This window comes from Falco cherrug, chromosome W (genome assembly GCF_023634085.1).
Source record: "Falco cherrug isolate bFalChe1 chromosome W, bFalChe1.pri, whole genome shotgun sequence".
Lineage (NCBI taxonomy): Eukaryota > Metazoa > Chordata > Aves > Falconiformes > Falconidae > Falco > Falco cherrug.
Window position 1 is genome coordinate 16,645,170 of NC_073719.1, and position 23,525 is coordinate 16,668,694.

Sequence of the window (23,525 nt, forward strand, 5' to 3'; positions counted from 1 at the left end):
GCCGACACTTTTGCTCTGCCGGCAGCATTCCTCCCGGCGGGGTACGCACCAGCCCGGGGTGCCCTCGGCACATGGAGCAACTCCCCAGCTCTCGCCGCCCGCACGCCGCGGCAGCCGCGGCGGCCCGGGCAGGTCCGGCTGCTCAGCAGAACCCGCCCCCGCCCCGCCCCTCCCGGGATCGCCCCTCCCCTCCCGAGACCGCCCCTCCCCTCCCGAGACCGCCCCGCCCCTCCCGGGATCGCCCCTCCCCTCCCGAGACCGCCCCTCCCTGGGATGCGATGTGTCACGTGGCCCTGCGGCCCCGCCCCCTTTCCCGCGCGCGGTCCCGGTGCGGCGGGCAGCCATGGCGGGGCGCGGGGCCGCGGAGCGCGTGTTCCCCGCTCTGCCCCGCCTGCAGCCGCTTTCCACGGCCCGGCGTCCACCCGCGCCGTGGTTCGAGGACCTCCAGGCTGCCCCCGGGGCGGCTGTGGGCTGGCGGCGGGGCCGCCCCGAGCGGCAGCTTCCGGCCCCGGGCCTCAGCCGCCCGGTCGCTCACGGAAGCTACGGGAGATGCTGGTGGCAGCAGAGCTGAAGGGCCGGCGGGGTGAGGGGACCGGCGGGGCGGAGGGGGTGGCCGAGGGGACCGGCGGGGCGGAGGGGGATGGCTGAGGGACATGGCCCGGCTGAGGGGACTTGGGGAGCTGAATGGACGGCGGGAGCTGAGGGGGATGGCGGGGCTGAGGGGGGCGGCGGGGCTGAGGGCACCGGCGAGCTGAGGGGGGGCCGGGCTGCGGCCGTGCCGTGCCGAGGGACCGGGGCGCTGCGCGGACCAGCGCCGCGGCGGGGCTGAGGGCCGGGGGCCGCGGGGGAAGCGGAGGAGCGGGGCGGCGGTTGAGCGCGGCGTTGGTGCCACCTACCGACACGGACGCGTCGCAGCAGCCCGGCCCCGTCAGTGCCGACACCTCCCCCGCCAGGCTGCGGCGGCTGGTCAACAGCCCGCGCTGCCGCTCCGTTCGCTGGGATGCCTCCGGCCGGGGGCTGGTCATCAACCAGCCGCGCTGTGAGTGCGAGCTGCTGGGCGCCGGCATGGGATTTGAAAATCAGCACTCCCCTGAGGGAGAAGGGTTACCTGTCCTTGCCGGTGGCATCTCAGTTCACCTGGTGTAGGGAAGCTGTTGTCGTTTATGCAGGTAGATCTGCTGCCAGTAAGCATGAGTAGCATGGTTCACGTGTATTTCAGGCTGCCTGTAGACTACAGTACAGTCTCCATTGCGTACTACACTAAGAACACCCTTGCCCGATCTCTGTGGAGCTGGCACAGCTCTACCAGGTGAACGTTACTGCTTCCTGCCCGTCGGTAAGGATGCCCATCAGTAGGGGTGCTTAATAAGCTGTCATTAAATGTGTGCGAGACAGTGAGTCATGTGAAGTGATAACTAGAGCATCCTGTTAGTTTTGTGCAAAGGAGGCAAGGCCTGGTAGTAAGATTTTTGTCAGTTGTCTCCTGAAAAAGAATTCACAAGCTATGCAGTTTTTAAAACGGATTGCATGAGTAGGTGAGAGCTAATTAGAAAATAATACTGCTGAAAAGCCCTACAACGTGTTTTCTTTCTTTCTAACGCTCTTTGAGAGGATCTGAGTTTTCCCAAGACAAGTCTGAGCCCTCAGGATTATTCCACACATTTTGTATCGGCCCGAAAGCTTTGTAGCTGGCGCTGTGTAAGGCAGATGTGAATATCTCGCTTTGCAGTGCTCTTGGGCTGCTCTAACTGTGGGCTGCTGCCAGAAGAGCACTCCGGCTTCCCATTCCCTTGGTGGCGTGTTAACTGTCATCTTCCTTGCAGCTGATACAGCAACGTGTTGGTTCAGCGCAACGATCGGAGAAGACTTTAACAGCCTTTTTGTGGCTGGCTCTTGGACCCGGGTGATGCACCCCATGGGTGCAGAGCTGTAAGGTGCGGTGTAGGAGGAGCGGCAGGACTGTGCGACCAGGAGAAGGGGAGAAGCAGCTGACGGTACTGCTCTCTGCAGCACCGGCTGGCATTTAGAGCAGAGTAGGGTATCACCATGCTCTTGGTTACTGTGTCAGGGTAGGAACTGTCATCTAATTCAAGTGGTGTTTTCCGTGATGTGTATGGAACTGCACGTGCAATACCAAGAAAACAAAATGAAGCATCGGAGAAGGGATGGAACTTATTTCAGTAGGGAGGCTAGGAAGCATTTAAATTAATGATTTGATGTGAACGTTGTTAATGCTAAGATGAGTCATTGCAGACTTCAATGACATGTGGTTTGTCTGATGTAATGCAGACCACTGGTAAAGGAAATTATGAGAAAGAGATGACCTGTTCATTTTTTGTTCTCTGTTTTGATGGCTGCAGTTTCAGAGTTTTTGCTCTAGGAGTCTCATTTTTCTAGAAAGACAGAACAAGGAAAACATTGGGGTTTCTATGCGGTCAAGTTCTGACAGGCTGACGATGCACTGTTGCGCTCTGTACTGACTATTTAGGGACACGTCTTTGCTGTAAATGTGAGGTGATTTGATAGATAAGAGATACTTGTGTTTGCAAAGCGTCAGTCTGTTCCCAGTGTCTTGCAGCATGTAACGCTGTGTTAAACATTCAGGAGCAATTCCTGTACAGCAACGGGAGGTGGGTAACTTGGCATCCTGTGGTGTCTTGTTTACGTGTTAGAACTAGATAGTCTTCATGTCCCTATCCAAAGGTAAAATATAAACAAAAGGATTTTCATACCCCTGTTCCTTCTCTGTTTATAAATGGTGAAAGTACTGAACAGGGAATAAACAGTCCTATACGTTAAGTCTTAGCAAATTTTCAGGGTCAGCTGGTATTTATTTAGTGATTCTTAATGGTTAAATGTGAACTTGCAGAATAATGACTGTATGTTACTGATTTCTTGAATTAGCTTTCATCAGAGGAGTGCAAGAGGTAAATGTGAGGCTATTTTTAAAAAAAGTCCTGTTGAGCGAGAATTGGAAACTACAGGTCTGAGAAAGCCTGGCTTCTAGATCAACCCTATTGACGTGAACCATCCTGAAACTTGTAATTCTCATGGCTAAATGCAATCCTGCAGGGGAGTCACAAATGCAGTAGTTCTTAGAGAAATCAATGAGCACAGGCGTTCGGGGTGTTACTGTCAGTGTTTCAAGAAAGCCACCAAAACAGAAATTGAGCTGTCATGGTATAAAAGCAAATACCATTTCATGAAACAGTAACTGTCTGAGAGAGGAAACTATAAAATAATAGAGAAGAATAAAAGGACTATCTAGGAAATAACAAAATGGCAAAGTCTGGGATATTTTAGTCTGCACTGAACTAGTTGAGCTGAGAAAAAATTGGCTTTGAAATTTTTTTCTTGACCAAATAAATGACTTGTCATAAAGTACTTGCAAAGTCCATTGGAGGATTTTGACATTGCCCTTCCCTTAGCTGTTTGTGAGCTGTCAGTAGTGGAGTTTGGTCAAATCTTGCTTTATGATGTCCCTTTTTTAGAATGTATTGTCTGATTTAACTTTGTGTTGGCGCTTCGCTCGTGTGCCACACAGCAGTTCCTGCATGCTCGGGTCTAAGAGTACAGTCTCCTTTCTGGATTAAGTACGCTGGAGCAAAGGCGGTCTTCCCAAATAATGTTGTAGAGCCTTGGCTCCTCATATTGCCTTTCTTTGCCTGTGAAAACTCCTTTCCTTAACACTTGTTTCGCTTTATTTTGTACCCACTGCAGGACTGCTGACTGGAGGACAGTTTCATCAACTTTACGGTCAAGGTGTTTTCCCTCCTTACTCCTACACGGCAACCTCGTGCCGAGCCCCCAGCACTTCACCGGCACAAAGAGTAGATCCGACTCCAGTCCCTTCCACTTGGATCCAGCAGGGACCACTTGGGTTGCTGCCAGGGCAAGGGGCTTCCCCAGCTTTTCCAGATAAAGGGGCTGCCTTTCCGGTACTCCAGACGCTTCCAACGGGAGCCACGTACACACTCCAGCCTGTGGCTTCTCTTCCGCCACTTCAGCAAGGGACTCAAAGCGTTGCCGCATCCATTGCAAATTGTAGCAGGTCTGCATCTTGAGTGCCGTACTCACAAGCCTGCTATCCAACAGGTATGAAAAAAAAGTTCTGCATTTGCTTTTCAAAAAAGGATTTTAAAGTGAGACTTTCAAATATTTTTCTACAATACTCTGCCATGTGCATATCTCAAGTGAGAATTAGAAAGTGTCAAGTCTAAAAGGAAGATGGACCTTTAAAGCAAAGGAGTTTCTGTTTGGTATTCGTGTCCTTCCTCCAGATTTTGTGTGTCCCCTGGTGATTTTCTGGATAGCCTTTCTGTTGAGGTGAAAGGGCGAGGAGAAGAACATTTGTCCAAAACTGGTCGGTGTGAGGCTAACGTTAATTTTTGTTTTTTTTAATTAAGCAAAACTTGGACAATGATATTAAAGCACTGAGACTTTGTTAAGAAGTAGTATCCTAGGCCTTGGTCTCATGTTTTTCCAGGTTGAGGTTTTAAACTCAAAGATCAGTCAAAAGTATTGTGCAGAACAGGGGTCCTCAAACTTTCTAAACAGGGGGCCGGTGCGCGGATTAGGTGGCCGGAAGTCATCTGCGGCTGCTTGGTTTCCCCCCCCCAACCCCCGGCAGGGTGGTGGTGGTGTGGGGGTTCTGTAAATACGGGGGAGCGGATTGAGGACCCTGGGGGGCCATATCCGGCCTGTGGGCCGTAGTTTGAGGACTCCTGGTGTAGAATATTTAATTCTGCTCATACTATTTTTGTATCTATTTTTTTTTTCTTGCTTAGCTTCTTTATGTTGTATTTTTTTATGCACTGAAGACTAGAAAGTACAAAAGTCTTGGCTCCTTTTTTTTTTCGAAATTATTTCTGCCGTAATTGTCAGTCTCACTTAATCACTTGATTACAAAATAAATCAGTCTCAGTTAAGTGTTTTTATTCTTCAGAAGAGGAGTCGAAGCAAATTACTGTTCTTTTCCTTGCCCTTACCTTGAATTGGAAAAATCACGTGATAGGGTATTTTCTGGGGAGTGGTGGTGTATTTGTTGTGGTTTTGTGGTGTTTTTGTTTAATTTCCGTAAAACTTCTGAAATTCAGAACAGTGACTCTTTCCTTGAACAAACTAAAGCTCAGTTATCATTCTTTCCTTCTGCCTGCTCCTCCTTTGGCAGCCGCACCTTCACAGAGACAGCTAGCTATCCCTGTTTAGAAATCCTACACAGTGAAATCATTACATCTTTTGTGCATCTCTTCTGAGACCTCTGCTGAGAACATTTCAGACAATAATCAACAGTTTCCATAACGTCATTTTTCTCAAGGAAGGGTTCTGAGGAGCTGGGCATTTCTTGTAGACACACTTAAATGTTTGAGACAGGCAACTTCTGCTACGTGCTCCTTATGCAAAGATTACTGTGGTGGCCAGAGTGTGGAGCCTGCCTCACCAGCTGCTAACTATCAAGTCTTCTCCCAGGAGCAGGTGTCCTGAGAGTCATAGAATGGTTTGGGTTGGAAGGGACCTTAAAGATCAGCAAGTTCCCACCCCCCTGCCGTGGGCAGGGACACCTTCTGTTAGACCAGGTTGCTCCAAGCCTCATCCAGAATACTTGCTTCATTAGGGTGGGAGGTGGGAGGTGGTCCCTGCTTTGCGTTTCTATTCGTTACAGAGCATAGGCTGAAACTCATCATGATGAATTGTAGTTGTCTCTATCTCAGCTAAGGCCCCAGCCCTCTCCCGTAGTCAAGGGAAGAAAAGGGGCGTCTTGGGCGCGGTTCACGTTGCTCGGTTTAGAGTTTGTCTTGGGGTGAGATTACTGGTGTCCTGGAAGTGCCTGTTTTGAAGTACTGCCTGTAGGGGAGCTGAGGGAGACCAGCGTAGATTTAGACATGAATATGGAGATCTCTCTCACTGGATGACGCTCGTTGCTTTAAGTTTAAAGGATAACTTGGCTATGTTGCTCAGGTAGAATCTTCTGGGGTGGGAGGTGGGTGTGAGAACGCGGTGAAAACATACCAAATCTTGCAAGGTGTAATCAAAACTAAAATGCAGAAACTTAGGGAATCTGAGGCGTTCGAAAACTCCAGTGAATTAATCAGCGTTTCTGAGAGCGTAAGTGACATTTCACTGGAGTATGCTAAATCTTTTAATTTTCACTCTCACTCTAGGACTGTCTCAGTGGTTTTACTTCTGTGCCTGTGTATCTCTTAATCTCTCCGCTATCCTTTCTTCTGTCTATTATAACATACAGAATTCTGTCTATTATAACATACAGAATGCTGAAAGCGTGTTTCTTCAGATGTCCACATGAAAAAGTCTGGTTTCCTTCATCATGAGAGCACAGCAGTAAGATTAGTTTGTTTGGAAAGTGATAGTTAATTTTAAGATACGTATTTAATAAGTGAGAGAACTGAAGAATGTATGTTCAATCTTATTCTTGACTCTTTTCATTTCACTTTTGAAGTCCCATTAAATAAAATCAAAGTAGAACTTTGTCAAAAGATTTCTTTTTGTGTGTATTCAAACTTGTTTGTTAACTTCCATGACAAAAAGATTTTCCTGGTTTTTCATTATGATTCTTATTGAAAAGTCAGTAAAATAAAATATGCTCATCTAAGTTTTTCCCCACTAGCCTTAGACCATAATTAGTTTAAGGATTTAGTTCTGTTTACTTTCAACTGTCTGCAAAACCTTTGACAGTAGTAGAATCGCGTCAAAGAAATGCGTTGAAGCTTCATTATCTGAGAGTGTCTAATAATGAAAAATCAGTCGTGGAGACCATGTGAGAAATATTAGTTATTGGTGCCACCTGACAGTGCAAGTCCAGTCGCGCCTTTTGAATGCATCTGTGCCTGTAGGGTTCATTTACCTATGAAGACCTTTCTGGTGAGTGGTAGTTTAGGAGTAGTCATTATATTCTTCGGAATGATACACTCTTGGTTAAGAGAATTCATTTTCTTTGTAAGTCTTAAAATTCACGTGGTCACAAGTGTGTATGAGCACCTAGGCTCAGCTATGTGAATACGCTTTCTGTGGTGTATTGTGACAAGAAACTCAAGCAGCCAAATCAGAGAGGTGATACTAAGACACAAAAGACTGATTATGAAGTTTCTGCATGTATGTGTGTGTGTTACCAGTTTTACAATATATATTTTTAATATATCTATACATATCTTAAATATTTTTAAGGTTAAGAAATTGGTCTTAAAATGACTTGGGAGGTAACAATAAATTTCTGGAATGTTGTTTACTGTGTGATTATTGAAATGTTTAATCGAAGTAAGCAATAGAACTCTGCACACCAGGCACAAGTCCCGGCAGTCTGATAGCTGTGTTTGAATTCTTGCAGCCACACCACAGAGCTGCTCAGCAGCAGCCCACACAGATCCTCTGGCTGGCTGTGCTGGTCCTACTGCTTCAGCGTGCACCCACGACAGCTTTGTCCAGGTGAGCGTAGCCTACTGAAAGGAGGTGAAAGCGAAGGAGACTGTATGAATGAACTGCAGGTTTGTACGCTTGTGAAATTAAGGATATAAATTTGAAAATTGATCCGCTTGATAAAGTGAAAGTGATGTGGTTTACAAATACCTATTTCAAAGAACCACTGAATGTTAAACAGGTAGTTTTGTAATTCAGGTTAGGTTTCAGGGTAGCAGCATAATGGGTGTCCTCATCAGTGGAGTGGTTTTGCTTGACTTCACCAGAATCACTTTTAGTTAATGAGCCTGCATTTGTATTGGAAGAATGTTCTTGCCTGGACAAAAAGAGATTCTTTAATATTATGAAAATACTGAGAAGCAGCTCCACTTCTTTGTCTCAGATTCCTGCAGTCCTGAGTTTCATTTGATGAACGAGAAAAACTAAGGTGACTTTGTGGAATGGGCCCCACCTCGGAGATCTCTTATTAAAGATAACTCCAGTACTTCCTGTAAATGCTTTATGTAATTTTAGTGGAAACTGCGCCTTATTTGGAGGGCCTGGCTTATCAGATATCAGAAGATCTGAAGTAAAAATGCAAGAGCTTCCTTTTTTATTACAGCATAACGCATATACTTTTTTCCCCCTCACAGAGGACAAGCGAAGCAAGTTATGCTTATGCATGTTGAAAAAGGGTTGACCTACCCAAGCTTGATCATCCAGTTTCCTGTCTTGCAAATATCAACCTTTCTCTTTTATTCATGACTTCTTTTAAAAAATAAGCTTATCCAAGATGGGCAGGTTATGGCCAGGATAACACGTTAGTGTAAGGCTATAAATAGCCAACAGCCAGTCATGCTGTCGATATTGTAGTATTTATTTTTCGCGCAGTGCATCTTTGTCCTCTCACTTTCATTGTGAGCTGCTTTTTTCATCCAGGACATGAGGATCCATCTGAGCGATGGGCAGTCACAATTAAATAGCTTATCTTGGAAGGCCGAGATCCATGGGATAGTAAATCATTCCAAAGGAGTTGTCAAAGGTGGTGTTGTGGCTAGATTGAAGGATAATATACAGTGTCCAAAGGGTCTAGTAAAAATCAGTTGTTTGGAGAAGCGAGTCCGTGGGCAGTGTGTGGAGTCAGAAGAGCTTTAGGCCACTTGCTAGTGGTTGCTTTGTTTCCTGGAAACCCCCAGCAAAAAGCTGCCGAGCATCTGGGCAGAGACTGCGGGAAGGCGATCCTCTGCGTGAGAAGGCCAAAGGCGAGCAGTGCCCTGTATCAGTTCCACCAGGTCAGTAACCGGCTGTCTCTGAGCAGGGTAACACAGCTATCGTACCGCGTGGATCAACGGGACTTCTAGAGATTTCTGAGTCTTAGCATAGCATAGGTCATTTCTCCTGGAACGTGGTGACAGGCTGTGCAGGTGGTACAGAAGACAGCAGTTTGCCTGCGGTTCTTGCTGAGCTGTGGGGAATAATCAGTTTGCCTTTTGTGTGTTCTGGGGCATATACTTCCCCAAACGTCTGCTGGGGGATGTGGCAAGCTGCAGTATTGAGCATCCTGCCCGGCTGGTGTATTGATCATCCATCAGTAACCACTTGCACAAATCCTCAAAAGCGGTAAAATTCATCAGCCCTGGCTGACTAAGCATTTTTGTTGTTCCTCACAAAAAATAGAACTATTGCATGGTGTATTTCCTATCGTTCCACTCAATACCTTCCACCAGTTGCAGGAATTCAGTGCGATGCTGTTGAAGCGTGGTTTGCGGGGCGTTTTAGGCTGTTTGGTCCCGCTGTGTGCTGCTAGATAGGAGTGGCAGAGCCTATACGAAACTGCTGGACCAGTCCCGAAGACAGCAAACCGTATCGGCGCACTAGCAGTCAGCAAGCTGGTTACCAGCCCCGTTTCTGTTGGATCCAGACGGTGCTTTGTGGTCTCAGAAGGAAAAGCTGGCACTCTTGGACAAGGAAGCCTAAACCTTGTGCTGTTCCTTACTGGGTCTTGCAGAGAGCATCGCTTTTAAGTTTAGGAGAGATTAAGACAGGCGGAGTTTCTGGGTCTTGGAGGCCAGCTGCTGGGCTTGTACAGTACGCACCTGAGCTGCTGAAAGTGTTAGGTGACCCTGCCTGGAACACGGGCAGACCAGGCTGGTAACTAACTGGTTGGTTGGCTGCAGTTTGCTCTCCAGGAAAAGCTACAGAGAATTACTGCGTGGAATGGCAAGGGGGCAGAGGTGGTTATACCCAGACATGGTGGCTGATGATGGTGTATCTCACCAGGTTTCTGAAATCGGGGTTTCAGAGGTTTGTATTACACTCTCATCACGGTTGGTTACAAAACAGGGAGCTCAGGTACAACTTCTTACCCATTTTTCATTTGGGTTCTCTTAAGTGGGGTTTGGATTAGTGTGATGAATCAGTATCCTTGGGTAGGAACGAGTCTTTTGAGAGACCTCCTGCTATCTTCTGCAACAGCAGTGCTGGCAGCTCACAACCATTAGCTCAATACTTCCCCGCTGCTTTATCATAGATGTGAACTGAGGCTACATATTGGATTTCAGCGATTTTTAAAAATTTTTTTTTCCTGCCCCCACCTCGTTTTGTTTTTTTTTAATAGCAGCCCTGCCGTTTGATTATTGCTATTACCGTGGTTATTAAGCTGTCAGTATTTCCTTGTGGAACTGAAGCAAGAGGTAACGGGAAATGGAAGAAATAGACGTGCAAGAAAAAAGAAGAACAACTTTCTGACCTTAAAAGCAGTCCTAAGTAGTTTGCTTTTATTTGTAATAAGGAATGATAATCAGCCATGTTATTTCAAAAAGAAATCAAGTCTGAACTAATTCCGATTGCCCAAGCCCTCAAGCCAGATTTGTGTAGTCCTAGCGGTCCCTGAAAAGGTGTGGTTGTGCTTTAATTCCTGCACACGCTACACTAATCTTATAAGTGAAATGCCCATCTTCTCTTTCACCACTTCTGCTAAGTCAGACCATTTTTCCTCTTGAGCTTGCATGACCAGCAAGCTATTAGTCTTTCAGGCCCTGACTTCTCAATCTTTTATCAGTTTTCCTTGTTTCGTTGCTGCCTCCCCCCCATCCTTCTCCAGGTGAACTAAAAGGATTTAAATCGTACCTTTGCGTGGCCCCTTTCTCCTGTTGGAAATACACACGAGATCCTGTAGTGCATCCAAGAGGACAATATGTGCTGTAACAGCTTCAAGCTGAGGTCCCCTAAGAAGAGGCAGAAAAAGCTTCAGTATGGGTGGGTTGGTTGGTCGGTTTTTGGCAGGGATGATCTTATTCCTGGACGGTTTGGTAACCCAGATCTTACTTAGAATCCTGACTACTTATGACACTAAACAAGCAATGCAACAGAAATGAAACACCTTGTTAACATTTTAAAAAAATAGAACTGAAAAAAAAAATCAAATGAGAGGAATAGTGTTTGAACCTATCTCATAAAAACATAAAGGTGGCTTAGCCTTTAATGAAAAGATTTAGCTTAACCGAAATTTCTCAAATTCCAGGTTTTATTTCCCCCTCCGTTTCCCCCCACCCTCCACAGTTTGTGGCTATCTACAAACTGGCACATCTACACGAATCCACACTAGGACTTGACTTCACACACCCAGAAGACGGGATCTCATCTCTTTGTGGTATCTCCATCAGGGAGAGGCCAAGTCCTTCACTGGCATTTGATCTGATACGGCTTTCCTAGTAGGTGATCCTGTAGCTTCCTCTTCTCTAATTTACTCGTCTCTGGAAGTAGCTTTTCATTAACCATGACCTCAGCTAGGAGGTCTAAGGATAGTCAGGCACTAAGGACTAATCCTTCACACTGGATCTCTTCCAAAAGAAGGCTGTATTTTAAATAGACCTGAGTTTCTGTTCAACATCATTGTATGACTTGTATTTGTCAGAAGAAATGACCCTTCTAGTGTCCTTTGACAGAGTCACCTCCGGAAGAAGTAGCAGTACAGACACTGGCTGTTAAAATGCCATCTATCATTTCACTTGGGCAGGACTTGCTGCTTTGGAAAAACTCTTTCATTGTCTTCATTCTGTTTTAAAGGTTATTCGATATATAGGAATGCTACTAAAAAAATCATCACTGGATTGCTGATTGTGTCCTGTCGTCCTGTGATGTCATTACAGTGAAAAATTGTAGTAGTGTTCAGACCTGATCTGTGATGGCAAAGGCAGTCTCTGTAGGTTCTACAAGAAGGGTTTCTGACCTGAAATTCTGTCGGGTTTTTATGCAGATTGATGCAGACTTTGAGTTGTGCCTTTGTGGGACCCTGTCATGACAGGAGAGTCCAGATGTGAGGCTGTGACAGGCAGGGCAGTTTTACAGTATTTGCTGTCACCGGTATTTGAACTCCCACTCATCCTGGGACTGGGGCGTTCCTGGGGGGCACCCCTTGTGTAGATGTGCCTATGGACAATCACTTGAGGAGGAAAATGGTATTATTGGTTAAGAAGCGGTGAGTTCCTCAAGTTGTGTTGTCCATATGCACATTTACAGCACGTGGACCTTTTTCTTTTGCTTAAAAATGTTGTGGTTTATACTGATTTATTTATACTACAACAACAGGAATGCTTGAGTTTCAGAAGGAACTGAAGGCAGGTGGATTTTCTCTCTCATTTTCTATTACGTATGTGGCACGTGAAGAGGGTGGTTCTAATGTACCCCCACAGGTCCTACTAAGACCAGAAGTCTCTGATTTGAATGCTTGGGTATATTTAACACCTGCGGTGCAAAGGGTGTGCAGACAATGCATCTGCAGGCATACACCAGCTCCTGGTAAGTAACCTTCTCTCCAGGATAGACCATGAATAGAAGAAAGGAAGCGTGCCAAGAGTGAGGTGGTTAATGAAAACCAAGACAAAGTAGCAGTTGTTTTTTTTTTCTTCTGGTTAAACTTGCTATTTTAACTGAGAATAACAGACAATCTTTCAAGCTTTTGGATAAATGGATAAACAGAATCAATACACATCCTGTCATGGTAATTTTTTATACAAAAGTTCACTGTATTTTGTTTTTTCCAGAATCCTCCAATGCAGTCATCTTATGAAGCTGAACTGATGCCGTCTGACTGGCTATGTAATACATCTGAAGAAAACAAGAAGGCAGAAGTCAGTCTTGAAGCCATGTTTCAGGTTGCCGCTGAGGTGCATTCATCATGCAAAGCTGAAAAGGTGGGAGTGGCACCTGTAGAGAGCCAGAATTCAATCCTGGAGCTTAATGGAAATCAGGCACTGCCTGTTAATAGTTACACACCTTCTTCAACTGAGGAAAGCCAGCTGGAATGTCTCACTCCTGTAACTTCAGACACGTCATTTCTGGTGGCAGCAGATGGAGCACTGGATTTGTCTCCGTTACAGCCTTCTGACATTCTTTGTGCTGCCGATACCACTCTGTCTATAGAAACTGCTGCTGCTGCTAAAATACTACAAGAACTTCTGACCACACAGGAAGCAGATGAAGAACGGAGCAAAGAACCAGATCACCGCCCAGCTGAGTTCTCCCTCATGTTTTTTCAGGAAGAATTGTCCAGTCCAGAGCAGGTAAGGGGTAAAGGGAGGTAAACCAACATCTTTCTTGAGCTAACTATATTTGATAGTAATGCTAGGGTCTGGACCGGTAGCTTTTCAATATTCTTGCCTGCTTAAGAACTGAAGGCTTTTAATGGACAGTGAAGGGTTTGCTTGGTAAAGCAAGATATAAAAAAGAAGATGGAATGAAAAAGTATCCCATGTTTCCCATGTTAATGAGCATGACATGTGTCAGCCTGTTGGCCAAGTTAGGGTGTTCATTTGCATGGGAAACATACGTAGTGCAGGTGTATTCGTGGTGATGAAGTGGATGCTTTTTTAGGTTGTAACATACCATCTTTAATCTCCAACAAAGAAGAGTATTTTGAGAATTGCCACTGGAGGCAGATTTTTGCTTAAATTTAGATAAACGGTTAGATTGTTTCTGATAAATAGTTGTAAGTTCTGTTTTCTGTGGAAAGTATAGTTTATTGACATTTGACTGGTATAAAGCATCTTCATGGTTTATACTTTGTGGTGTACAACAAGTTGTAATTGTACTGCAGTCTGCCTGTAGCTGGTCTTCCCGGTATGTAAAATTGTAAGTCTCATGAGGAGTGAGGGGCATTCTAGATGTTACTCTGTTAAGGCAGCAAATGCGTGCTCTGCTTTTTTTGTGTGTTTTGTTTTGAAAACAAGGTAAGCTCAGGAGATTGACTGCATCTGTTTCTGCTGCATGAGACCTACCTTGCATGTAGGCACTCAATCTCATTTTTGTGTGTGCATTGAGGCTACTGTTTTATTGTTCTGTCGGTAGCTTGACGCCTTCACTGAAGTTTCTAGATCGGAAATCATCAGCTGGTGCAAACCTCCCATTGTTGCTTTCAGCCAGCGTTATAAAGATTAGTCATCTTCCTCTTGGGTATCTTTCTAGAAAGGGATGTGTATTCTGATCAAGCCTCTGCATAGCTCAAGCCTAGACTAGACTGTTCTGCTCCGTACTGTGTAGGGAAGAGCACATCCCTGCACTAGTGCATAGAGTTGGCAGCACTCCTTAATTGGTGCCCACTCAATATATTAAGTGTTGACCGCACTTTAAATGTTGTCAGTTTTGAGAATTTTGGAACTGCTTTTTTTGAATGATAGGTTGTCCCTTGTTGAAGGCCTTTGGAGTCCGTGACCCGAACCTCCTTGTCAAGAACTGGGGGAATTAAGCACACGAACCACGTAGTTGTTTGGGAGGGAGGTTTTGTATATTTGTGAGAATCCTGATGTTGGTCCTGGACTGTAACTGGTTAAATAACTGGCCTCATTTTTTGAGCAATTGAAGAGCAATTCAGGGACTGTTGAGCGTTTTGTTTGACAGATTCCCTCTTTCTGTTAGAACTACTCTTTAACTAGTCTCCTCCTCCCAAACTCGGGAGAGGGAAGGTTAACTTAACCCCTTGCTTGTCCAGAGCCTGGGGTCATGGCAGGTGCAGAACTTTCCAGAGGAGGCTTCTGTGCCTGTACTCCTCACATCAGGCTCCAGCACAGTTTTCTTCCTCATCCCTGAGTCCGGAAGCACTCAGGCTTTCAGCGGCTGTTGGTACCATGTGTTTTAGAGCAAGCTTGTGACAGAATAGTGGGCGTGCGCAGAGACCGCTCTGTTCCTCTCTATACGAGCAGAGGGGGAGCAAATTCCTCCAGTGTTCGTACAAGAGCATCAGAACAGCTCTGCTGGGTCAGATCAAAGGTTTGTCTTGCCCAGTGTCAAGTCTCAAAACAACAGCTGTAATCTGATGTGTAGGGAAGAGCAAGAACAAGGCCCGCAAACAGAACAGGGCATTCCTGCTTATACTTTCCAGCTACTTTCAGCCCGAGGACTTGCGATGATGCTGTGTACTTCATCTTGGGTTTCTGCTCTGTGGACTGAAGTCAGCCCTTGAAACCGTCGGTTTTAGCATACGGGACCTTTTGACCAAGCTGGTACTGTTTTGTTTTCTGTTTCATTCACAGTATTTCCCAGCATTTATTACTCTTGTGACCAGCACTGAGCCTTGAACTGTCTTCCTCATAGAAGTAACAGCTTAGTAGAAACCTGCTTTATTCTGCTTTCCCGATTTCCTAAAAGACAGCAAATTAAAGAGCAGCTCTTTACATGAAAAGAGTTAGTACATTCAACAGTTCAGATCCAGCGTTGTCCTCTCAGCCTCAGTGAATTTCTGTCCTAGACTTTTAGAGGCTTTGGCCTTCAATGGGCATCTCTTATTCCACTCCTACTCCTAAGAAATGTTTTATTTTCTTCTTAAAGTGGAAATAGAACATTTCTGTAATGCTTGATCAAGAGGAATTTGCCTCTGATTTCGTTCAGTCTCCTTGGCCGCATACCTATGTGAAGGCTGAAACGCTTGCTTTCTTTGGGGAAGGTTAATCCAGCAAACCCCGTTCATGCGAGTTGCTAGTTTTAGTACCTCAGCTTCCCATCATGGTTCCAGCTGGGTATAGGTATAGTCCAGTCAGTGTCTCGTAAGTCGTGTAAGTAGTGAGATGCAGCAGTTTTGGCATTTTTCAGTAACTGAAGTGAAAAGGCAAAACTTTCACGTCTGTCAGCTTTGGTAGCTTTGCTTGATTCTCTGCCAAACAATGTTTCGGACTCTGAAGCTGCAGAAGTATCAGACCTGAGTGGAGGGTCTGTCCACAGGTGCGGTGAATCCGTGGTCAGAAACATGTTCGCTTAAAAGACCAAACAATAAAAAAAAGGGATAGCTTGGGAACCAGACTTGTGTGGGCTAGGCTGATGCTGTTAGGCTGAAAATGGTATTATTACCTATTACATTAGATTACTGAAGAGTTGGTGTGTAAGATTCTATAAACACAGTGATAAAAAGAAATCTGAAAGGGGTGCTGTGCAGTATGACTGCTCTTCAGTTTCCACACACGCAGCTGTAAGGGTTAAAATTGGACACAGCATTGGAAGTACAGGTTCACCAGTGAGGGGGAATGAAATTTCCTCAGTTTGCTGGCCATGCTCGTCCCGGTGTAGCCCAAGGTGTCGTTAGCCTTACTGGGCACTGCAGCACCTTTGCAGTCCTTTGCAGAACTGCTAGTTAGAGTGTCTAGACTTCTTTCACCACGTAGGCTAGTAACAGTTTCTTAATAATGGTGATCCCAATATGCATGTTATTTGTTTTTTCTTTATCAAACACTGCAATTTGGTTTCTACATCCCCTGCCTGGTATTGCTCTTCATTAGTCTCTTCTTTTTAAATAATGAAGTTTGCAGAATTGTTTCTAGAGCAGTTGTCCGGTGGAATATCTGGTTTAGAATGCTTACCTGAGAAATCTTCCCTTCTCTCACTACTTGATGAAGGCTGCTCACTGATTTTTCTAGAACTTGTTATTATGGAAATGTCACCAGGAATAGAGATGTCATCATCACTCGTGAGACTTGGATTCTAGCTGGTGAAGGTAGTGACCTACAGCCTGCCTGCCTTCTTTGTTTTTGTGCCTGGGAAGGAGTTGTGGTTCAGACATCAGACAAAAGGCACTGCTAGCCACGTGTTTTTCACGTGGCCTTGTTAACAGTACTAAAGCAATACATCCAGACAGCACATTTCAAAGAGGAAAAACCGAGTCAAATGGGTATCCAGCAAGTGCAGGAGGTGTGTGGGAGGGAACTAGTTCTCCCTGGAGTACTCCATTACTGTATTTGCACAGGCCTTTTTGGATGTTATTATACAACTTTGTCAAGCAATGTATGTGTGTTTCTATTGATACGTATACACATAGCCTGTTATATACTCAACATTGAGTAATGACAGACTCAAGGTGGTGAGCGTGATTTTTGGAAAGACTGTCTTATTACCAAGTGTGACCTCTTGTCTTCTGTAAACTCACACATAATGGTTTTCAAAAGCCTTTTTTCCCCTTAATAGAAGGAAACATTGCAGGCTCTGAGCAGTCATTCATCTTTAGGTTATTGATGGATAAGATATTTGCAGAAGAGATGACTATTCTAGAACAGGTGATACTGTGAAATTTTTTCTGTCTAAAGGTAGATTCCAGGTGCTTAACTTTGGGCCTGTACTGCCTCAGTGAAATAGAAACAGAACTTGGTTGTTCGGGCCTTTTTTTTTTTTTTTTTTTTTTTTTTAAGCTACAGGTTTTTGCCACATGATCATGGAAATGTACCAGTTTGCCAAATGGTTGCCTGCAAAATACATGTAGAGCAGCAGCAGAGGGCTCTAAAAAGCAAGCAACACGTTATAACTTAATGTCTTAACGACTGGATGGGGTGGGGTGAGATTCCCAACCAGAAATGTGTGGTTCACGTGTGGTTCTGCATCACACAGCTCTGCCAAGTTGTTTGAGCTAGATCTGTCGTTATTATTACACGTGCTGGTAAGAATGAGTGCACCTGTATTTCTTCTAGCTTATTTCTTCTAGCTAGTTTAATAACTGAGGGAAAAGTTCAGACTGTGGGGACATGTACCCTAACTTTGTGTATTCTAGTTTTCTGATCTCATATTTTGCTTAATATGATGTTTTGTAAGAGGTTGTTTCAATTTAGCAACCTTAATTCTGAGTTAAAAACACTTACTGTGTCAACTGTCTAGGCAGTGTTCACCACCTGTTAGGTGCCCTTTTGGAGTGGAGAAGAATAGCTTTTGTTTTATTGGTTTTATATTAGTTTTATTATAAGATAACATTGAGTGATCTTTGGTTTTATTTCTTTTGGTGTTGTGTTGTGTTTTTTTAAGGAGAATACTAGTGTTAAAAGTGAATCCAGGACAGCGGAGACAGAAGAGAGACAATTCACTTCAGGAGCTGAGCCTGTGAACGAATCTGTAGAACAGACAGATTCATCTGTAAAATCTTTCTCCCAGAAAAGACACAGTTCATACACAGGCAGCTCTCTCGGTAAGAAAGATTCTACGTTTTCTCAGAGATTACGGCGACAGCTACTCTGAAACTAACTATTACAGAAGGGGGAGAGTAGAAGAATTTACTTGTTGTCTGCCGTGTGAGTACCTCATTCCTTCAGTTAAAATACTAAACTTGTACAACCTCTTAGTGCACTTAGCAACACACTTCAACAGAGACACTTATGCTAATTACTCTGATGTGGGCAAGGGTATAAATTATGTAAGTAAATAAAACTTGAAGTTCTGGGAGTTGTGCCAGAAACCTGGATGTCACAATATTGAGATTAAGTCCATAGACGTGTTAGCTGGAGGGCGACAGTGCTGTGAAGGAAACACTGAGTAATGAGGTAACTATGGAAGTTCCAGGGGCAAAACCCACCAAACTGATGAAGCTAGTGTAGAAGTCTGAACTCTTTGTCTCAGATCACTGAACACATTGTACCAGTCTGGTAGTGTCCTGAAGCACATGAGAAAAACTAGCCGCAGAGTATCTGAGGCTAAAAACTTCACAAATCTAGTAACTGAAGGGAAAACCGAAATGCCCACAGATTAGAGAGACATAAGAGGACACAAAAAGTACTTGGGATCCATTCTAGAGGGGAATTTGGTTCAGCCTGCAAGTCTCTAAGAAGCTGTTTCCCTCACAGCTGTTCATCAAAGAGCCGATGGTGGGGTTTGAAGAGCTGTTGCTCACTTCAAAGGGTGGTTTCTAGATTCCAGATCATGATGCTAGTTAATAGTTCAGCTCATAATGCCCATCAGTTTGAAACATTTAAGTAAGGAATAGAGTCTTTCTGTCAGGAAGCTGAGAAAAAAAGGTGGGATGCCACCTTGAAAAAAGACAAGCTTTTGTTTAAAACACATAATCAGGAGTTCTTGTTCAATTACTTCCTGGTATCACAGATAACTAGCAAACTTCTCAGCTTTCATATCTGAAGCAAAACATTTGCTTAACGTGCCAGTTGTAAAGTTATGTACAGGAACATGTTGGAAAGCATTCCCATGGGATTGTTCCACAGGGATGAAACACTGTTACGCTAACGCTAATTAGCAACGATTGGCATAGTCTGCTCTCTGGGAAATGTGACGGTCATCCAGGCCTGCATCTCCACTGTTGTACCTTTGGGGCTTGGTGTGCGTGTTAAGGGTAGAGATAGACAGCACACCTGAGCCCAACGTGATCAGGCTCAAGCTAGCCCAAAGTCAGTTGGGTGCGTGATAGAAGCCTCCAAGCTGGCATAGCCTGTCGGCTGCATGTCAGCTGTAAGCCTGAAGCAGGCAGGCTCAAGTGCGAGCTGACTTCTGCTGCTCTGACTACACCTTCGTCTGTCAGCACCTCCCGTCCTCTGTGAGACTTTGGAAACAACTTCTTTCTTAATCTCTCTGTGCTAAAATGCATCACGATGATTTCCAGGTGTTTCTTGGCAACTTGCCCTCTGAGTGTGATGGAGTCCTCTCTGTTTTCCTGTTTTCCTTTGGGCACTCCTTTGCAAGTTTTCTGAGCCTGCACTTTGATACATGCACCCTGCTGTGAAAAAGGCTCTTCTTCCATCTATTTCAGTAGGCTGTTTTTTTCTATGTTAATGTCACTTTTCTTTAACATCACTTTTCTTTGTTACGCGGTGACACCAAGTTCTAGATACCACACAGCGAGAGCCAATATAATGTGGTACATTTCAGTGACTGGGAGCAGCTCTGAGCCCAACCCGAGGTGTTAATCTGTAAAAATGCACCAAGAATCAAACCTACCTTTGTGGAGAAGGCATTGCTTCCCTCCAAAGAGCTGGACTGGACTTCTTTGCATTTCACAGCTGTTCTGTAGCAAGAAAAGATGAGCGTCCTTTCCCTAAAACACCGTCCCCAGGGTTTCCCTCCATAGCTGCCAGCCCATCTCTGCAGCACCATAAATCACTGAGATGGGTTATCTGCTTCCTTCAAATGGAAAACCAATGTATTTAACCAGCCTTCTCAGCTAAATTCTAGTTTACCAGTTTTAAGAACATTCTGCCCAGCAGAATCTAGATGAAAGGTGTCTCTAGTTCATTGTCCTGTCTCCAACAGTGTCTTCGGCATTTCTGTACCATTAAGCAGAAAAGGCCTCAGTAACCTTCAGTTGATTTTTAGAGTCCCTTTTTGAAGCTGTGCAAACATTTAGCACCCACTGTGGTTTTTGTAAGTTAATGTCATTAATGCAGATTAACTACGCAGCGGGTGAAGAACCCTCCTCTTCAACTACTTCTGAGTCCTCCCGGGAGCCAGAGTCTGCTACAAAGGGTGCAGAACTTAACTCGGCGCTAAGATACATCATTGCAAGTGATTACGGGCTGTGCCATCTGTTCCCTTCCCACTCTTTTTCTTGAGAGGCGATGGGTATGGTGCTCTAGCTCCTGCTGTGTTTATCACACGGAGGTGCAAGGAATAAATAGTTCACCTTTCAGGGACTGCTTTTTTTCAGCCCCAAGCTCGCTCTTAGGACATAGATTTGAAGGTGCTGATGATGCATCTGCTTTTCCCACTACTTTCTAGCTGAGCTTGTCTGTTAAAATGGGAGTTTTGAAATAAATCTGTCCGCTTTTGTTGGCAGCATACACACTTGCAACAGGAGTCCTTTTGGACTTCACAAAGGATTGAGAGGAACTCTGTAAATACTTTGAGTCTCCTTCCCCATCTCCTCTGCATTGTGCTGCACAGGCACACTCAGCTAGTGAGCACAGCTGTACTGGACCTAATACCTGTGGCTTGTGCTTCCTCTTCTAAAAGAGCACGGGAGAAGGACCAGATTCTGATGGGAGGAATTTTTGTTTGCAGCCCGTCTTTCTGGAAATAGGCATCTCAGAATGGAGCAGGGGGAATTTGTTACTTCTGGATTGAAGCATTTAAGCTGATGCTGAGACATTAAGCAAAAAAACTTTATTTCTCGATGGCTGACCATATATTTTCTGTGAGCCGTCTAGTCCTGCAAAATCTGAAGACTGTCTCTGACTTTTTTTCTTTTTTATGCTGCAAGGTGCCCTAGACATTTACCACCCACTCCCATGCCGCTGCAGTTGTGTCACTGTGTGTTCTCTCTCATTCCCTCCAAGGTAAATAGATTTCTAGGTGCAATTGCTAAGGGCAAATCTTCATTCAGGCAAGGTCTCCCATGCTGTCGTCTGTTCCCTTGAACTGTTTCCTGCACCTTCCAGCCAAAAATTTGTTAATGTTCATTTAGTTTTCCTATCCGGTCACAGTGAGATCTCTTCCTACAAAGGTGTTAAAAGTTAATGTGGGGACAGGCCTGGCCCTGAGCTCTTGAACATCTGTGTGAAGCCCAAAGCGAAGCTGCTCTCGGGAGTCCGAGCGGCAGCTGCTTGCTCCAGCTCAGTTGCCATTACCTTGACGTCATTATATATTCATTGAAGGCATTTCAAATTGCCTGTCCTGGCAGTCTGCTCTTTGGGATGAGTGGGTGTCATACCCTGTGTCTTAACTTGCCATAATTTAGAGGTGCATTGTTACAAGCCCCCTCATTTCTCCATCCCTATGCGTTTTCAAGATGTGTTCCCAACGGAGTCTGCTTTGGCAGGAGGCAGGTGTCAGAAAGTGCAAAAGTGGTGCCTATTGGGCAGGAACTTTGTAGTACAGAGAACGAACAGAGGCTGGAAGATGTGAATGTGTTTGTTTAGAGGTTAAATTTCTTGTGGGTGATGTTTGCAGTGGTAGCGCTGTTGTGACTTTATCAGGGTACTTGTTCGCTTTCTTGACCTGCAAGATCTGGCCATACGTGGGAAGTATCTCTGTTTTGCTGTGGATCGAGGTAACTGTCAAAAAAGGAGCCTCTTGTCTGTCCTCTCTGTGACGCCATGAGTTTTTTCTGGGATCCTGGCGCTGGCTGTGGTGTGCTTCGAGGCAATTGTGCCTTTTCTGGGTAAACAAAGGGATATGGCACAGGCAGGTCAGGCCTTTCTGTAGATACTGCCAGGGGCTTATAGTAATTAATGTTTGGCTTTTGGTATCCATGGTGGCAAAGGCATTTCTAAATAATACGCACTGAGGAATGGGAGCACTTTTCTTATAATCTGCTTTGGGTTTTTATATTTAAATTTTTGAAAAATTGGAAGAATTCCTGTTTCTTTAAACAGTAGGCCTCAGGTGATCTGACATTGAAAGCATATTTTATAGTACCTGATAGAAATGCAATTGCTCTGTATGCTGCCAAGGGAAACATATCCAAGCACTGATACGTACTCAGTGTTCCCTTTTCTTCCTAGATCTCCGTCTACCGGTGGATGTACCTCGGAAGCGGGGGTGCTTTCTGGAGGACGAAATAAGAGAGTGAGAAGTGGGTGACGAATGTGCAGCAGCTGCCAGCTGGATTCCCCTGTCAGACTCCAGCAGCAGTGGAGCTTTGCCCACAACAGCCACTTTGGATCATTTCAGCTGTGTTTAAAAAAAAAAAAACCAAACCAAAAAACCTCCAACAAAACACCAAAGACCACACACACAAAAGCCCAAAACAAAACAACAAAAAACCAACAACAAAACCAGCCCCACACCACTCTTATTTTGTGCTTTCTTTTTAACTTGGTAGGGTGTTGTTTAGTAGGCCTCTTTCATTACATTTTCTACCTGTCAAGTTATAAAGCACCGGGTGGTCAGAGTAATTAATATGAAGTAATTCCTTAGCTGTTTGTATTCTTTAGATTTGGAAAGTCTGAACTTTACAGGAACCCTTAAACACTTTCTTGAGACATCCTTACTGGGAAGCAAATGGGTTTTAGTGCTCTGTTAGGAATCTGTTTCACTTATTTATTTATCTATTTAACGTTGTTGGGAGCTACAGTATGCTCGGCATAGGTGGTGGTTGGTGCTCTCGCTGTCTTTGCTTGCAGTCGTACCGTGGCCCTTTACTGGGGATCGTGTATGAAACAAAAGCATTGGAAAGTCGCAAGATTCTGGGTCTGAATGGGTCTGAGATTTCAGGAGAGCAGCTAAAGGAAAGATGAGCTAATTTTCTAAGTGATTAACCAGGAAACCTTCTTCCTTCCTGAACCAGCTCTCTGTTCCACCAGCAAGTGTATGTATGTCACAGCTGCTGATCTTTTACGTTCCTGGGGAATTCTTCTGGTTTAATAATTTCCTTTTGATGCTAATGGTATCTGTAATGATAAGTTATTTATTATTCTAGTACTCTGTTCTAATTATGTCTTGAAAATATTTTTTAAATTTTTAGAGGAAGATTGTACTTACGTTGATAGCAGATCTTAAGTTTTTAATAGCTATACATTTGTGTTCATGTTAAAATACTGTTTGAAGGATAAAGGGGGCACATCCTCTACTTGTGGTGTTCAGGAGATCCATGTGGAAGAGCACCTAAACCATCCATGTAATGGCTTCATGCGTGTTCATACGAGCCAGCCCTGAGCAAAACGCACGAGAAGGGAGCAGAGAAGCTGTCAGGACCGCCTCGGCTTGTGTAGCTCCCAGCTGTGGCCGGGATGTGCTAAGGGAGCACCGGGCAGTAAGATGAACTGAGGCGAAACCTTTCCTTACAGCTTCTGTAATAAGATCTTTCTTAACCAGTAGTAACTTCTGTAATAAGGTGGTTTGTAACAAGATACTACTTTTTTAAAAATAACTTTTGTAATAAGATGTTTTGTAATAAGGTATTTTAAATAAGTAGCACCTTCTGTAATAAA

At 44.7% G+C, this 23,525-nt stretch overlaps 1 protein-coding gene across 1 annotated transcript; it reads left to right on the forward strand.

Annotated features, from left to right (window-relative positions):
* Positions 1-3,611: 3,611 nt before the first annotated feature.
* On the forward strand, positions 3,612-23,525 carry LOC129734489 (heat shock factor protein 5-like). Its single transcript, XM_055698045.1, has 5 exons — positions 3,612-4,095; positions 7,343-7,499; positions 12,456-12,974; positions 17,683-17,842; positions 22,098-23,525. Exons 2-5 carry the CDS (start codon positions 7,485-7,487, stop codon positions 22,163-22,165), a joined length of 762 nt encoding a protein of 253 aa, XP_055554020.1. The 5' UTR covers positions 3,612-4,095; positions 7,343-7,484; the 3' UTR covers positions 22,166-23,525.

Excerpts from the sequence above, each read along its gene's own strand:
- LOC129734489 (XM_055698045.1), top strand. Across the intron at positions 12,975-17,682 it reads AATTGTCCAGTCCAGAGCAG|GAGAATACTAGTGTTAAAAG; the intron begins GTAAGGGGTAAA and ends TGTTTTTTTAAG. Across the intron at positions 17,843-22,097 it reads ATACACAGGCAGCTCTCTCG|ATCTCCGTCTACCGGTGGAT; the intron begins GTAAGAAAGATT and ends TTTTCTTCCTAG.